The 18,182-nt window shown below is 36.4% G+C and overlaps 1 gene segment (V, D, J or C); it reads left to right on the top strand.

Moving 5' to 3' along the window:
- The first annotated feature begins 501 nt into the window (after positions 1–501).
- Positions 502–17,427, top strand: LOC141521914 (T cell receptor alpha variable 38-1-like). The segment is given in 6 exon segments: positions 502–611; positions 835–1,019; positions 6,097–6,221; positions 10,317–10,555; positions 10,673–10,761; positions 12,988–17,427. Coding segments are annotated over 3 exon segments (330 nt in total).
- Positions 17,428–18,182: the final 755 nt, after the last annotated feature.

Below are 18,182 nucleotides of genomic sequence, written 5' to 3'. Positions count from 1 at the left end.
AAGATAATATTTGTAAAGTATACTGCATACTTTAAAATATTATATAAATAACATTGCTATTAATAATTATTTGTCACATTAAATTCTGGGCAGAGACATGAAGCTGGGTGAAGATGAGATCTTAAGGGGAAAAATGTTCATATTGCAGTTTTTTATTAACTTTTCCTAATTCTTATTCTAAATTAATTGGCAAATAAATCTAATGTTGATTTATTAACATTTCTCTTCACTATTAAAGTGTATTCATGTTTTCTGACAAATCTAAACATAGAATTTAATTTCTAAAGCAACCCAGTAAGACTAGATGGAACATTAGGATGGGTTAGTTTATCCTAGACTATATATATATATATATATATATATATATATATATATATATATATATATATATATATATATATACACACACACATATATATATAGGGGAAAGCATGTTGTGGGTAATGTAAATTTGTGCTAACTAAAACCCCATTTCCTGTTATGAATGTGCAGCATCAGAAAGCCCCAGGGACTCTACAGGAGGCACTGTGGGCTTGAACAGATCAGAGTCATTTTGACTAATATGCTGCTCTCCAGTCTGCTGTGGACAATTATGATATCTATCTTTATTGGTAAGGTCCACTATGGACATGGGGGCTGTGGTATCTTTTAGGGTTAGGGACTTGGAGGGGTGGAGAGAGGGAGGTTTCCATTGTAGAGAGTTGTCTTCAGTTAAGTAAAGGAAGATGGGAATAAAATTATGATTCTTTCACCAGATTTCCCTAGTCCTAAATTGTAATGTTTCTATTTGTAATGTCAGATGACCAATTCTTATTTGTCTTATTTTTTTTGTAGGGGACAGTACAAGTAAGGAAGTCACTCAACTGCAATCAACACTGATTGGACAAGAGGGGGAAGCTGTGGCCCTGAATTGCAAGTATGACACTAGTGAAAATAATTATGCTCTGTTCTGGTATAAACAGCTTCCCAGCGGGGAGATGATTTTCCTTATTCGTCAGAATTCTTATACTCAACAAAATGTAAGTAGGGATCGATACTTGGTGAACTTTCAGAAAATAAACAAATCCATCACTTTCACAATTTTGGCCTCCCAGCTGCAAGACTCTGCAATGTATTTCTGTGTTCTCAGCATGAGCACAGTAAGAAAAATCATAAGAGGAGCCATACAGAAAGATCAACGCACACCTTGCCATTGCCACCTGCTGCAAAGCCCCATGAGGAGACAAATGCATACAGGAAGGAACTGAAACTAGAACTGACAGGCTGGCTATTACATTCTAAAATAGGCTCTCCCATAAATGGACTCAGAAAGTCAGTGAAGAAACCACATTCTTTACAAGCCCTCATTCTCAAATCATTCAGTGAGCATTGATCATAGGGGTGCTTTGAAAGGCCTGTGATCTCCTTAATGTGGGTCTTTGCTTCATTGTTGCAAGCTATGGTCTAATCATATTTTAGCATCATGATTGAGAATCTCATCCATGAAGTTTCCAGGGGTATTCCAATCAGTTTCAGATTTTTCTTCAGATCCCTGGATACTGATTGAGTATCCAAGGAGCACGCAAACTGATTATTATATATCCTTTGCTTTTCTTACACCGATTATTTCCAAGGAAGAGACCATAACATAACACCAAAGAAGCCATGATGTCACCCAAAGAGGTGAAATAGTTAGAATGGTATGGTAGAAAGAACATTGAAGTCAGAGGACCTGGGTTCAAATCTCATTCCTAAATGTGATCTTGGATTAAGCCCTTCAAAGTCCCTGGGTCTCAATTAATTTGACTGTAAAATGATTGTCCTCCAAGGTCCTTTCTAGCACCAGAGCTATGATTATATGATCAATAAATCTACATTTCACCTTCAATCTTCCATTCTCACCCCCCACAATAATCTAATTGTTTCTAATACAACTTTTCAACCCCCTTTAACATTTCTACACTCATCTCTTCTCTGGTTGACCTTCTATATATGAATATCTTATAGAGGGAAGGATATATATGTGTGTACACAAGCATACACACATGACATATGAGGAAATATATATATCATGTATATCACATACATACACATATCATGTACATATGTATGTGTGTATGTATGTATGTGTGTATATAAAATCTCAGGTACCCAATCCAAGCATCTACAACATCCACAGCTTTTCTGTAGACAGATTTCTCCCTCTTCATACCCCCCATCTTAGTGATCCTACTTACTTCATCCCCCATCATCACTGAGGCAGTGGTCAATAAGTAAGCTTCCAGATCCTCTTGACCCCCTTCCCATCACACGCAAACTTTTATTTTTTCAGGAGAACAAGTAAATAGCCCAGGATTTACATACATAGATAGATTACTATTATAATATTTTCCCCCCTTTTCTGAACTTCCCTATTTCCTGAGAAAGTTCCATAATCTTTCCATGTTCTGGGTTCACAGCCTTCTACTTATATTGACTCATCACTCAATTGAAATGGTTGTTTCAAAGTTACCAGTAGTGTCATGTACTTGCTAAATCTGATGATTTTTTCTTAACCTTCATCCTTGTTGCAGCATTTGTCACTGATGTCAAACCAATATAAGGGTTGTCATACTTGTGACTCAGTATCACTGTTGAGGACCAAAAAATGTAAATATATAACAGAATATAATATATTATGTAATTTATATGTCCTTGTAAAACATGTATATGACAATTTAAAACATTTTTATGTATATACCAATTTAAAATGTCATATAGGCTACATAACCACATTGACATACACAGTTTATGAAAAGTAAATACATACATATTGGGAGTTATATGCAAAAACTGCTACCAGTGGGGTGAATTCATAGACCACCATCTTATCCTATTGCTTCATCTTCTTTTATGGTCATACATTTATCTTTTAATTTATTTTATGTTGCTTCTCCTGTTTAATTTTTCTCATTGGAAATATAATACACCCAATTTATTTATGTCCATTATGTGAGTCTTCAATGTCTTTGGGTAACTTTAATTATTTTATTTAATTAACTTTAATAACTTTAATTCTTAGGAATTTTTATATCCCATACTTTGCATTTTTTTGAATGTTGTTGTTCAAGGATATGGGTAGTAGAAGAAATTGTGACTTAGATGTAAAATGTAGCTGCTTCTTCAGAGTAATGTGCCAAGTGGAAAACCATGCCTTGGAGTGGGAGTGGATCAAGTGGATCAAGTGGACTTATTGTGGTCAAGCTAATTGTGAGAAAAGATTCACTCAGCTTTGTGCAGGTAGAGGAGTCTGGAGACAGAGAATTCCTCTACTTTTTGTCCTTTGGCAGGTTAATGTATTCTCTTCTCTCTTTGGGGAAGAACGGGGAGTCAAGGAATTGGATATCAGAATGTTTTGGACAGTATCTGTCCAAATGATGAGAAAAGGTGACCAAGAATTCTAGTATGTAAGTGGATGAAGACCTGAGCAGGAGCAGGAGCTAAAGAGAGTAGCCACTGCTCTGGTTGGGTATCCAGCAGCCCCCTAAGGTTCAGATCATATTTTAGACTTTTGATTTGTCAAGGGGATTGTATCAAGGTCTCCTTGAACTTTAGACTCAATGTTGGGACTAGATAATCTGAAGGACTTCTTGGTTTTTAAGACAGACTCCAGGCTTGCTGATTATGGTTGAACAAGCATACTGGGGTGATTCAGAGCCTTATTCACCTTGGAAAGTATGTACAGAAAATCCTAAGCAGTTCAAGGTTCCTCAGTCTCAGTGGTAGGAAAAAGGGAAATGGTATATGTTACCTTCTTTCCATAGTAGACAACTGTAGGGATAGGGGTAGAAAAGTACCAGAACTGAAAGTGTCAGTGTTAGTGTAGGCTCAGAGACTCCAGATCATCTTAACAGCATGAATCCATCAACAGAATCTATAGAAACAATAGTTCTTCCTTTTAGTGTTTTTTTTCATTTTTTTATTTTGAGGGGATGGGGTAAAATGGTGTAAAGGTAGTTTGATGGTATTTCTAACCTGTTTAGGGAATTTACTGAAAGCTGACTTTCCTAGTTTCTTTTAAAAGTTAAAGTTTTTTTAAAAAAAACTAGAATTTAGGGTTTTTTTTCCTTCCTCTTATAGCCTACCCCACCATGGGGAGGGGGAAGAAAAAAGGCCTTCTTATGATAAATACATGATCAATCAAACATATTCCTGACTTGGTCATGTCCCAAAAATCTGCATCTCATTCTATCTATTTTGACTGCATCATTCTCAGAAGGTAGTTTATTGTTGTTTAGTCATATCTCATTCATTATGACACCATTTGGAATTTTATTGGCAAAGAAACTGAAGTGGTTTGCCTTTTCTTTCTCCAGCTTATTTTACAGATGAGGAAATTGAGGCAAAAAGAATTAAGCAAGTTATCCAGGGTCATATAGCTAGTAAGTGACTAAAGATAGGTTTGGACTCAGGAATATAAGTCTTCCTGTCTTCAGGTCAATGCTCTATCTACTAGGCCATCTTGCTGTCTCTTCAGGAGGTATGTAGTAGGCTTCCTTTTTGATCTTCTGCAAATATGATTGATTACAGTTATTGATCAGAATTCTTAATTTTTAAAAAAGTTGTTAGTTTTTTTATAGTGTTGTTATAGAGAATGTTCTCCTAGTTCTGCTTACTTCTCTCTACATTAATCATACGTATCTTTCCAGGTCTCTCTAAGAACATTCCCTTCATCAATTTCTTATTATATTAAAATTACATCGTGTTCATAAAAAATTATTTCTTCATTGACAAGTACTGATTTAGTTGTAAGTTCTTTGCCACTACAGAAAGAACTACTATAAATATTTGTGTGCATATGGATGTTTATCATCTTTCTTTCTCTTTGGAATCTAAACCTAGTAGTGTTATCACTGGACCAAAGGGTATTCAAATTTAATAACTTTAGGGGAATAATTCCAAATTGCTTTACAGAATGGCTATACCATTCATCTTTGCCAACTCTATATTATGTTCTCATTTTCCCACTATTTCTCCAATAGTTGTCTTTTTTTTCCCAGCTAATTTGATGGATATGAACTGGAACTTCAGAGTTAATTGTATTTGAATTTCTTTAGTTACTAGTGACATGTAACATTTTTATATGACTTTTGATAGATTGAAATTTTTATTTAGAAAATCCTTGTTCATATTCTTTGAGCATTGATTAATTTGAGAATTGATATTATTCTTGTAGATTTGAATGAATTCCTTGCATGTCTTGGAAATGAGACCTTTGTTAACAGTAATAATAACTATAAAGATTTTTTTTCTTCTTCCCTGGCTTTCTCATTGTTCTTTTGTCTCATTGGGGAATCTTAAAGGCTTTACCTCAGGGTCTCTAGTTTGAAGAATTTCTCCTATTTGTCCTATTGAAAGTTAGGGGGGAAAAACCTGTCCATCTTCTAAGTCTTCTAGCATCTCTCTCTTTCTCTGCCCTTTCTCAATAGGTCAATCAGTAACTATTCATTTTGTGGCTATTATGTGCCAGACACTGTCCTATGTGCTGAAATTCTATGTTCAAATCTTAATTTGGTCACTTGCTAACCATATGACCATGTTTAACTCTTAGAACCTCAATTTCTTCAAGTATAAAGTAATAATAATGTTACTTGCCTTGCCTCTTCACAGACATATAAGGGAAGTATTTTGTAAGCTTTAAATACCACGTAAATGAGTGATTTATCAAATATTAAATGTGAGTTATTAAATTATTATTAAATATGAGTTATTAAAATCTTTTCCCTTGTAAAATGCTTCAGTTCCCATGTTTGTTTGATAGTTTCTGGTCTGTAGATCCAGTGGATCAAGTGGAAATCTAGTAAGAGCACCCTGTTTCAGTCTGAAAAGGGAATATGAACATAGCTAAATAATTAAGATAATGATGCATATAGTAAGTGTAAAAATGAGATAATGCAACATAAATGTGGTGTAAACAGAATGCTACATGAGGGACAAATGGAAAAAAGAACAGACTGGGGGAGCATGGGAAGTATCATGAAGGAGATGGCATTTCAGCTGAACCTAAAGCAATTTTTTTTCTTGTTGGTTGGAAATAGGTCCAGAGTTACATTTTCCATTATTTCCTCCACTTTCTAGGAGATGAAATTGTCAGCAATTTCACTTGATGCAATCCTCAGCAATTTCAACTTGAAAATTGTTCAACTTGGAGAATTTATCAAATGCTCTGCTTAAGTAGAATCAGACTTTTAGCAGATGTTCAGGTATGTGCAATCTAGCATCCCTGTATTTGTTCATCAAATGACTTTTGTGATCTTTATCAAAAACTCGTTATTTATGTCATTCATCTGGCCAGGTAGTCATAGCATGCTACCATTATGAGATTACTACTGTTGTTTTTGCCTTTAGCCCTCTCAGAAAACTTCCTAGGGCTGGGTCCCTCATGATTTTTTACACAGGTGTGTTTGTTCTTTTGGCAGACAGTGTTATTCTTCTGGTCATTCTCTCAGATATATTTTTCTCGAATAAGGTTTATTCTTCAATTTCTGTTTCCAGTCATGAGTCTCATCCCATAAGGAATTTGTGAAACCTATAAAATTATATTTGCCTTTTTACAATAAAATCTCAAGTTCACCCTTTTAAACCTCTGTTCTCTCTTTTGGTTTAGAGATATATGAATAAGTTTTGTTCCCAATCCACTCTCTAGTTATTGCCTTCTGTGAAATATTTGGCACCTGCCCACAGCTATTCTTTCAGTCATACCTGATATGTGCTCTGTCATAACTAGATTTATGGTTTTGTCCCGGTCCTTCCTCTCTCCCTCCTCCCATCCTCCTTTCCTTACATTATTTGTGTGGGTGTAAATAAAAGAATGAGACAGAAAGAGCTATAGAGAGAAAAAGAGAGACAAAGAGACAGAAACAGAAATAGAGGCAGAGAGAGACGGAGATAGATTAAAAAATAAATGGAGGGGGTGGCTAGGTGGCATAGTGGATAAAGCACCGGCCTTGGAGTCAGGAGTACCTGGGTTCAAATCCGGTCTCAGACACTTAATAATTACCTATCTGTGTGGCCTTGGGCAAGCCACTTAACCCCATTTGCCTTGCAAAAACCTAAAAAAAAATAAATGGAGATAGAGGCAGAGAGACAGAGAGAGGTGATGACATCATAAAAGAGAGAGGTAGAGAGGGGTAGAAGAGAAATATTTATGCCAGTTTGACATTGTACACCATTTGATTTTAGTCATTGCAGAAAGGAACAAACCCTGAATATAGAAAGTCGTTTCTCTAGAGGTCATCACCTTGGTGATCTGAGAGTTAAAGGTGTACATGTCAGGTAGAAGAAGTAACACAAGGGAGTCAAATGGCAATCAAGAATAATAGGTGAAATGTTCAATTCTTATTTAAAGAACAACACCATCCAGGAAGGAGCTAAAGGAATTTTTCACGAAAACATAAATTTATTTAGAGGTCATAAAATTCAACCCTATCATATTAGAGATGCGCAAATTGAGGCCAAGTTATTTGAAATGACTTTCCCAGGGCTTTCCCACAGTTGTGGCTAGATCGAGATTCAAGTCTTCCTGATTCTAAGTCTAGTGGTCTAAAGCTATACAGTGTTTGATAGCTGCCTGTAGGGCTCAGTTCTAGTTTGCTAGTGCAAAGAAAAACACCACCAACTCATAGGATAGTGGGATGGCATTGGTTCTTGCTCAAGCCCTGGCACATGGTACTGCACTCTTCTTGATTGACTCTTTGAGAGAGAGACCAGCTACATATCCCTCTTGGAGTCCTAGAAGGACCTCTGTGAGTTTGGAGATAATTTTCTTCAGTGTTATCAGCTTGTGCCCCCATTCTAATGAGTTTTCCTTTACCATTAGCCACCAGTAATTAAGGCATCTAATGTTTCATTTAGCCAATTAACTTCAATTAGTTTTGAAAAAGGAAAATTTCTTTGAAGATATAGCAAGAACAGCAGTCTAATTTCCCCAAGTACCTGAGGCACAATCTTCATTATATCACCTCAATCTCCAAATTTGACACAGCTGCTATAACCATATGCAAATGTGGTATAAGCATTGGTTGAGTCCTTATTTCAGACACTATTAAACTTAGTCCTCAAGGTCGTTCTTCAGTGGTGGCCTGGGTCTTAAAGATCCTCCTTTGGGGTCTTCTGAGTTGGCTGGAGCTCCTAGATTTTGGGGTCTCCATTCTAGAATTTTAAAGGTCACAAAGGTCATTGGTAATTCTAATTCGCCTTCATCTTTCAGAAACAGAAGCTCTTTATTTCATGATGTTTTTCATTGAAAGAGGACCTGGGGAACCTTCTCAATCTGAAGACCCAAGACAACTCAGTCTCTTTGTTCTATTATCTGTCCTACAGAAAAGGAGAAAAAGCTTCTTTTTGGCTAGTTAGTGACTTCTGAATGCACTGGTTCTGGTTTAGCAGAAAATTAAAAAAATTTCTTCTCATAGCAAGCAGTTGGAAACATTTCTTAAGGACACTTAGGGACTGAAAAAGTAGAACATACTGAACACGCTCACAGGAACTAGGCTCATTGATCAGTCCAATATCACCTGTATTTTAAGTCCAATATTCCAATGCGTCTGAGATATTATCTAGTTAATTATTCCTTCTAATGATGGAAACTGCAACCTATTCATAGGAACAAGCAAAATATTTAAATTTATAAATAGAATTAAAAGGTCTTAATGCTATAAATAATTAATTTACAGACTTAACCTAGGGAGCAGAGGGTTCTGGCACACTACTGAGCAAGGGAGAGTGATCCTAAGGGTCTGATTGGAATAGAGATTAAGGTTTCTTATTGGAGGAGGAAAAGAAAGCAAGGCATAAGGTATCTGTTTAATTCTTTTGTTGCTTAAAATAATTTTTCCCCTTTAGTTTCACAGCTGAATATTTTATGCCAAATTTGTGCCAAAATGAATCAATTATAGTTGCAATTTGTTATTTCTTCCTAATTCTACTTTAAGAACTCAAAGCAACTAAATAACAAATAAAACATGTATTTTTCCAACCTAATGTGTTCCTGTACCAAAAGAGTTAATGTCTATTATATACCAGATGCTTTTCAAAAATCTCATTTGATCCGGGCAGCTAGGTGGTGCAGTGGATAGAGCACCAGCCCTGGAGTCAGGAGTACCTGAGTTCAAATTCAGCCTCAGACACTTAATAATTACCTAGCTGTGTGGCCTTGGGCAAGCCACTTAGCCCCATTGCCTTGCCAAAAAAAAAATCTCATTTGATCTTCACAGCAACTATGGGAGTTAGATGCTATTATTATCTCCACTGTTCATTCACTTAAGGAAATTGAGGCAGACAGAGGTTAAGTGACTTGCCTGGGAACACACAATAAGTATAGATATAAGGTTAGATTTTAATATGATGAAATCTAGTACTTTATTCACTGTATCACTTAGTAGTCTTTATAGGGGAAGGGGGAATTGACAGAAAGGTTGGAGAGATGGTCCTTGCCATGGTACTTGTTCCTTTGGGTTTCTTGGTGCCAGATGGGCAATTTGAGGAAGAAAGGGGGCCAGGGATAGAGAAGGATATATATATATATATATTATCCCTTTTCTATGCATACACATAAATGAAAGATGGCATGATTATGAAATGAGTAAGAGATGAACATGATAAACAGCCAACATCCTTTATTGATATCTACATAATTTTAAGAAAACAAGTCATGGTTCAATAATTTGATCTGAATTTCATTTTCCAATACATTTATTTATTAAAAAGGATCAAAAACATTAGAATTTTAACTTTGTCTCCGGAATTTCGTAGTTCCTAAGATTTTTTCCCTCTTTTCACTACATGAATCAATAGTTGCTAAATCTCAGCTTTCCATGCAGTTCCATATACACATTTCAGTTAGGTAATATATTTCCCATTTAGCTTATATATGAGTTCTTTTGTATATCTAAGCAAGGATTTACTATCTACTATATTTTGTTTTTTTCTTCTTCCAGGAAGTTTCCATGAGCCTGGTCATATATGTGAATAATCTTAATCTATCCTTTATCTATTATGTATTTAAATACAAGTTATTGGGTTTTTTCCTCAGCAAGTCCAGATTTACTTTCTCTGAGCTGAGATAAAAATTTAGACCTTGAAAAGGTCTAAAGGGCTTATAATACAACCCTCTTATTTGGAGTTTCATTTCCACTGTTATACTCTACTAGTTCTGTTTTTTAAATCCTTTATTTACTCTGTCAATTCTTCTGCTCATTTAGTTTTTTACCATAATTTCAAAAATATTCTAATCAAAGTGACAGGATATAAAACATTATTTTGGTAAACGTACTAGATATTATTTATTTGACCACCAGATGGCGGCAATTACCTGTTTTTGGAATCTTCGCAAAGGAAAAAACTACAGGCACTCGTTTCTAATAGGCTGTTTCTAAAGGAAATGTCTTCTTTGGTTTCTGGAGTCAAAAAAGAAAGACTCGTTGAGGACACTGAGATCAGTGATGCCTGAGGATTCTTTCAAGATACCCAAGAATGAGAAGAAGTATGGACAGATATTTTGGAATTTCCTTCATGATACTGTATTTTTATTTCAATTGTAAGTTGATGGAGTGGAGATTCAGTCTGGTTCATTTGGTGATCTCTGTGGGTATTATTGATGTTTAAAGAAGTGATGTGGTAACAATTGCTAATTTCTGACATTGTCTTTCTGCAGGGGTCAGCAGCCAAGATGAGGTAAAGCAGAGTCTCCTGTCCTTAAGGGTACTGCCGGGAGAAAGTACCACTCTGAACTGCAGTTATAAAGTGAGAGACTTCAGAAGCTTACAGTGGTACATACAGTATCCTGAGAAAGGTCTTAGAATTCTGTTTTCACTTTTTTCAAATGAGGATGAGAAGTGGAAAGGAAGATTAAAAGGCTCATTAGATAAGAAGGAAGCTTTCAGTTCCCTACACATCAATGACACTCAACCTAAAGACTCAGCCACCTACTTCTGTGCTGTAAAGACACAGTGATTCTCCTGGCACCTGCAGCCTTACACAAAGCTTACAGATAGGCCATTGGCAACAGGACAGAGGAATATGCTACACTGATTCTCCCCTCAAAAGAGGACTGTTGAGATAGGCAGTTTTTAAATTAAATTCTCTGGGATTGTCAGGTAGATGGAACTTTAAAATTTTTGAATTATTCATTCTCCTTACTATAGTCCCTATATCTAAGCTGTTCCTAACAAAACCAGTCAGAGCTAAACCTCAGATTGGATCTACATTGTCTACTTATTCCTCTCTCTCTCTCTCTCTCTCTCTCTCTCTCTCTCATTTTTCTCTTTCTCTGTCTCTGTTACTTAAGCATCAGGATATCATTTCAGTCAGCTAGTTAACAAGACTTTAACAATAAGTACAACCCTTGCTTCCAAGGAACTTTCATTCTTATGGGAAGATAACATGTCAATAGTTAGCATTATATATGTGTATATATATATATATATATATATATATATATATGTGAATATCGCAGATGGAAGGCAATTTGAGAAGAGGAAGAAATTAGTATCTGGGGGATTGGGAAGGATTTGTAGAAGGTGAGAAATGAGCTAATTCTTTCAGGCAACTAGAGAAACCAAGCTGTATGTAAAGGGATGTAGCATTCCAGGAAGTGGCATAGTCATTGAAAAAAGCATGGAGATAGGAGATGAAGTTTGAAAACTACAAGGAAACTAGCATTAGATAATAGATTTCTTAAAGATGAATAATATATAAGAAGACCAGAAATAAAGGAGATATTATGAAGAACTTTAAATGCCTAACAGAAGGGTTTGTTTAATCTTTCATTGTGGAAGTAATGAAAAGTCACTGAAGATCATTGAGCATGGGGTAACATCGCTATATTTTTAGATCTGAGCTAGAATTGTGATTTAATGAGTGGAGAAAAGAGTATCTATATGAATGTTTAGAAACAGAAAGAGATAGAAATGACAAGACTATAACCTGGCTCAAGTGTACTCTAAGTCTATACCTCTGCTCAGAAGCTTTTCATAACTCAGGGGCTTTACTTACTGTAGTCTTTCCATCCTGGGAATATGTATCAAGAGATCCATAGTTTAGGCTTATTGACCAATCTGTTGGTACTAGAGCCACAGGAACACAGCTAATTCAAGGGAGAGTTTAGGTACCTTCTGTTCCTTACTTGTGCTTGTCTAGTCACCTTCATTTTTTCCTATATTAAAGGACTATGCTAAACTAAGCAGTATTAGTGCCAGATGGTGAAGGATGTTATGTGCTCCCATGACTCCTTGTACAAGGTAGTATCATATAGTGGAAAGGTATGTGGCTAGGAGCTGTGATTTTGAATTCCTGTTCTGCTACTTGTTATGTGATCTTGGACTGTTCATGCAGACTAGTTTTACTTGACCTGCTGTAGAGCATTCTGAGTTCTGGGTTGGTCTGACCAGTAACCATTGGACACACTTAACTCTAACATAATGATGTCATCTGGGACCTCTTTGAGAACAAAAAAACAATCAACCAACCATATGATCATAGATGTCACCTATTTTTCTGGACCTCAGTTTGTTTATCTATAAAATTAGTAGAAATTTTTTTTACACTTTTGCCTCCCTCAGTTGTTGTGAATAAAGTGCTTTTTAAATAAAGTGCTCAATAAATCTGACTTATTATGAAATAGTGATTGGAACTCTATTCTTGAGTCTAGGTTTCAATCTTGACTCAGATATTTATTGGTTTTATGACTCTAGGTAAGTTACTTTCTCCTAGCCTTATAATATTCATCTGTTAAATAAGGAGGTTGGATTGATGACCTCAAAGATCTCTTTCAGTTTTAAATCTACACCTGTATACGCTATTGCCCTTTGGAGACCTCTGAACAATACAGGTTCTAGAATAACTCTTCTTAGTTTGTGAAGAAAGAATATAGTAATGACAAGAAACCTAGCATACTAGGTTTTGAATTTGTAAGATAAAAGCTATCACCATGCTCATTCTAACTCTATGATTTTGTCTCCTTGTCTCAAGTTGCAGCCCTGCACCATTATAAGGAAACTGGACCAAAGGGCTCCTAGAAGCTCCATTTTGACCAAATCAACATGTCATTCATGAATAACAGTGGAAAAGAGGTTCTTTAACAGCTATGGATGAGAATCAACTTTAAAGAATTCAGATAACCAGTTGGCAGTACTTGTGCTTTGAAGGCAGTACTGACCTGCATTGGTACTCACATACACCTGTGGAACTGTTGGGTTTGGCTTTTTCAGAGTTATCAATATCACTTTGAACCTTCTGATCTACTTGTAGGGAGGACCACAATTTTGTTTGCTGATGGGGTGTAAAGCAATGTACCCCAGTTGCAGCAAGCCCATTTGGTACTTTTCAGCCTTACTCCCAAGATGATTTTTCAAGGTATGATAGGATGGAAATGAATCCCTTCACCAATGCTCTATCCAGGGCCTTTGTGCTTTTTTCTCAGTGGAATCCTAAGGATGACTTAAAGAGATCCAGGCTCCAAACCTAGGAGTTAGAAGGTTTCTGGGGACCATAATTCAAATAAGAGTTTAGATGAAGAAAATCTGAGTATCAATCAGTAGGAAAAAACGGAGTCCAAAGGCAGACTTAAATGAGGGCTTTTCAAGTTAGGTGACTGGCTCTGATCTATATATCAAAAGAGCTGGAATAGTTTGCGGTTATGAGTTTTTCCAGAGCTAGGGTCCTAGAAACTGCAAAGTAGCAGCTGAACAAAGAAACTGTAACCCAAATAAAATGGGTGTGTGTGGCAGGGTAGGGTGGTACTTTGGAAAGTTCTTCACCTGTGTTCTTTCATTTGATCCCTATAACAGCCATGGTGGCTAGGTACTATTGCTATCCCTATCTTTCAGAAGAGGAAACTGAGGCAGGGAGGGATTAAGGAACTTGCCTAGGATCACCCAGTCAGAAATATCTGAGACAGCCTTCTGATTCTTAAGTTCAGTGCCCTATCTACCCTACTATCTACTTGCCTGCAGCAGAGCCAGTAAGTGAGACCTTCTGCCTGAAGGAAATCTGGGAAAAAATGGTGCCAGTGAGCAAGAGTAACAAATAATACCTGAGGATTGAGAATTCTATGGAGAAGGTGGTGACCAGGAAACCAATAACTGGACAAACACAGACATCCTTCAGAGCATGCTACTACTAGAGGCAGTATTGGAGAGAGGAGTTTCCCATTCAAATTTCCTGGGTTTGAAGGGTTTTCCACTTATTCCATGAAGGCTTATAAGGCACATGTACTCTTTTGTTTTTTCAGGTTTTTGTTAGGCAATGGGGTTAAGTGGCTTGCCCAAGGCCACACAGCTAGGTAATTATTAAGTGTCTGAGACCAGATTTGAACCCAGGTATTCCTGACTCCAGGGCCGATGCTTTATCCACTGCACCATCTAGGTGCCCCAAGCCACATGTATTCTTAATAGATGTACCCCTCCATGTGCTCTTTGGTTACATATGTTCCCTGTGTGTATGTGTGTTCCTTTCCCCATTGAGATCCATTTGTAGTGGTAAATTGTATTATGTGGTTGGGGGAGAATCATTCTTTGTCACTAACTTTGTTGAGCATATTTAGTTTTGTGGCTCCTGGAAAGCAACTTGGAATTATACTCCAAAAAGAAAATTTGCATTTGACCCAGTGATACCACTACTAAACCTGTGCCCCAAAGAGAACAAAAAAAGGAAGAAAATGACTAAAATATGTAAAGTATTCATAGTTACTTTTTTTTGGTAGGAAAAAAAACAGGAATTAAGGAGTCTCTACCTATTTGGAAATGGCTAAACAAATTTTGATATATGAATATGATGGACTATTATTTCACCATGAGAAAGATTTAAATGAACTGTTTTAAAGAAACAGATCTCTAAGAACTAATGCAAAACTAGTAGAAAAATGAATAGATAACAATAATATTATAAAGAAAAATAATTCTGAAAAGCTTTGAATGTTAATCAGTATAATGAGCAGTGAGGAATCCATGAGAAAGTGATCCAAAGTCATTATGAAGGACTGATAATGTTTTATGCTTCTCCAAGTGGGTTGAGTTTCAGGAAGTAGCTAGCAGCTTGGGAAGGTGCAGAGAGAAACTTTTTTTGGGTTTTTGCAAGGCAATGGGGTTGAGTGGCTTGCCCAAGGCCACACAGCTGGGTAATTATTAAGTGTCTGAGGTGGCATTTGAACTCAGGCACTCCTGACTCCAGGGCCAGTGCTCTATCCACTGTGCCACCTAGCCACCTGAAACTTTTCTTTTTAAAGAAAGATTTTATTTATTTTGTGTTTTACAATTTTCCCCCTATTCTTCCTTCCCTCCCCCCCCCCCAGAAGGCAGTCTGTTAGTCTTTACATCATTTTCATGCTATACATTGATCTAAGTTGAATGTGATGAGAGAGAAACCATATCCTTAAAGAATAAAAATAAAGTATAAGAGAGCAAAATTACATAATAAGATAATGGTCCCAAAATTGAAAGTAATAGTCTTTGGTCTTTGTTTAAACTTCACAATTCTTTCTCTGGATACAGATGGTATTCTCCGTTGCAGATAGCCCCAAATTGTCCCTGGTTGTCGCACTGATGGAATGAACAAGTCCATTAAGGTTGATCATCACCCCCATGTTGCTGTTTAGGGTGTACAATGTTTTTCTGGTTCTGCTCATCTTGCCCAGTATCAGTTCATGTAAATCCTTCCAGGCTTCCCTGAATTCCCATTCCTCTTAGTTTCTAATAGAACAACAGTGCTCCATCACATACATATACCACAGTTTGTTAAGACATTCCCCAATTGAAGGACATTTGCTCAATTTCCAATTCTTTGCCACTACAAACAGGGATGCTATGAATATTTTTGTACAAGTGATGTTTTTACCCTTTTTCATAATCAGAGAGAGAAACTTTTTAAAGGAAAAGGCAAGCAAAGGTGGGATAAGGGAAGGTTTAGGGAGGGATGCCTTCTGCACAAGTGTGGTTTAGGAAATCATATCAGAAATAACCAAGGATATTTGTTTATTATTTAGTCAACAACAACATTCTACTATCTCAACATTGTTTAAATACCTCAGTTTCCCTTCCATGTCTGGAACATGATAGCCTTTGAATGATATATAGGATTCAAGGTACATAATGTATGGGAAGATTTCTAATCAGATACAGGAGAGTGAGATATTTTCTATGACTCAAGGGCAGTACTGAGAGGTTCAAAACAAGTTTTCCCAGAGATGGGACAGAAACAGCATCTCTTTAAATTACACAAGATGGGCTTTGTAGGGAGAAATACAGTATGGAGAAGTACAAGTTAAGTAAACTATTTGTTATTTTTCACTTCTTAGTATTTCCACAACATCAAGACCGCAGTTCCAGAGTACTGAAGATGAACCATAATATCACTCTGTCAGAAAATAAGGTAGTCAAAATACAGTGAGACAAATAATGGGCCAATAAGAGAATTTGCTTTGAGAAATTGTTATGAAGGTTGTCTTTTTCTTTTTCTTTTTCTTTTTCCTGTGGAAAGGGAATGGAAAAATTGTGAACATAAATACATATTAATTGAAAAATAATGAATTTAAAAAACATTTAGCTTTATACTAACATGTCCTTTGGTTGGTCTAAAAATATCACCCATCGAACAAGCCAAGTGATCTATGGTTTGGAGTGAATGTTGTTTGTTCACTCAATGATTCTACCTATGATAGGTTTCTGGACCTCATGTGTGATGGTGCTAAACATAATTGTACCTTCTAGAAACTTACCTTGGTTCTAAGCACTGATATTGACATGTATTAAGTGCTTAAGCTTTTTCATGAATAAGTATATGAATGAAATTGTCATACTTCTCCTTTCTTTTTAAGGATGAGCTTGGTCACTGGCAGAGTTGCCCCAGCTGTAGCTAAATAAGAAGCCTAAAGTTATAAGCATCCTTGTGAGATATTGTGGGTTGGTTCCAGATCACAACAGTAAAGTGAATAATAGCAACTCCACTGAGGAGAAGATGAACTTTTAAAGGGACAGGAAGATGAGATAATTAGGGATAAATAGATGAGGCATCTAGTTCAAAGAGCAACATGAGGTAATTAAGAACATGTAAATGAAGCCCAGGGTAGGGATTCATTATTTTGAGGAGAGTGTCTTGTATGAGTGGCAGTCTTTTAGGAAGGGACACACTGCTTTGTGGATAGGGGCTTGAATAGGGGGGCAATGGTATCTATAAGGAAGATAGTGAGATATAAGTATGGCCAGGTTTCAAGTGATTTTCATAGGTTAGTCAATGGTGTGACAGTATAGGTCTTAAGTTATTTCAATAGCCTTGAGGAATGAGATGGAGCTCAGTATTAATCTAAGAGTGACTCAGAAAGAAAAAAAAGATTAAATAGGTTAACTATTTGACTTGGTCAGTGCAGAGATTAATTATAGGTCGTATTTCTCTGTCCAATATTTGCTCTACTACAGTTGTCACAAATAGTCAAATATAACTGAAATGACTGAAAAATAACAAAAATATTCTGTTATATTTCTGTTTATTTTATTAAATATTTCCAATTACATTTTAATCTGCTTTGGGGAATTTTGGGAAGTATTGAAGACCACAAAACTGCCCACCAGTGTCTCTTGTTTGATGTCTTTGTTCTACACAATTCTCTAATATTAATAAATATAGGTAAGGTACAGGCCTGCTTCTGGGTGATGAGGTCATTGACACTCTGTGAAGGACCTTGCCTCCTGGCAAGGATTTAGAAAATCCCTATCCTCAGGCACAAGACAACCCTCCCACCAATAAGACAATAAATCCCTGCCCTAGTTTGAAAGGATTAAGTCTTTGAACTATGCCCTTCAATTTGCATCTTCCTGCTTCTTTAAAAGCTCACCTTCTTCTCAAATGAAAGGTTCTCTCCCTTTGGGAGACTAATCTGCTCCAGAGGAGTGTGAGCCCCCCAAAATGCTTGAATCTTAATTCTTTTGAGGGATGACCTGAGTCCTGAACCTTAACATGGGGATAAAGTTTCTAATCTAGTATCTCTTTTTTGAAGTGTTTTTTTCACACCAAATTAGTGAGGTTGGTACTAAAATTATTATTCTTAATTTAGAGATATAAGGAGATCAGAAGGTTAAGGATTAATATTACTTAATTCCAGGACCTGTGCTACTTCCATGATAAAAAGAAGCTGTTTTATCTCCAAGTTCCCTGAAGGTCTTCTCGATTGCAAT

The sequence above is a fragment of the Macrotis lagotis genome, chromosome 4, assembly GCF_037893015.1.
Source record: "Macrotis lagotis isolate mMagLag1 chromosome 4, bilby.v1.9.chrom.fasta, whole genome shotgun sequence".
Lineage (NCBI taxonomy): Eukaryota > Metazoa > Chordata > Mammalia > Peramelemorphia > Peramelidae > Macrotis > Macrotis lagotis.
This window is presented reverse-complemented; position numbering and strand designations above follow the sequence as displayed.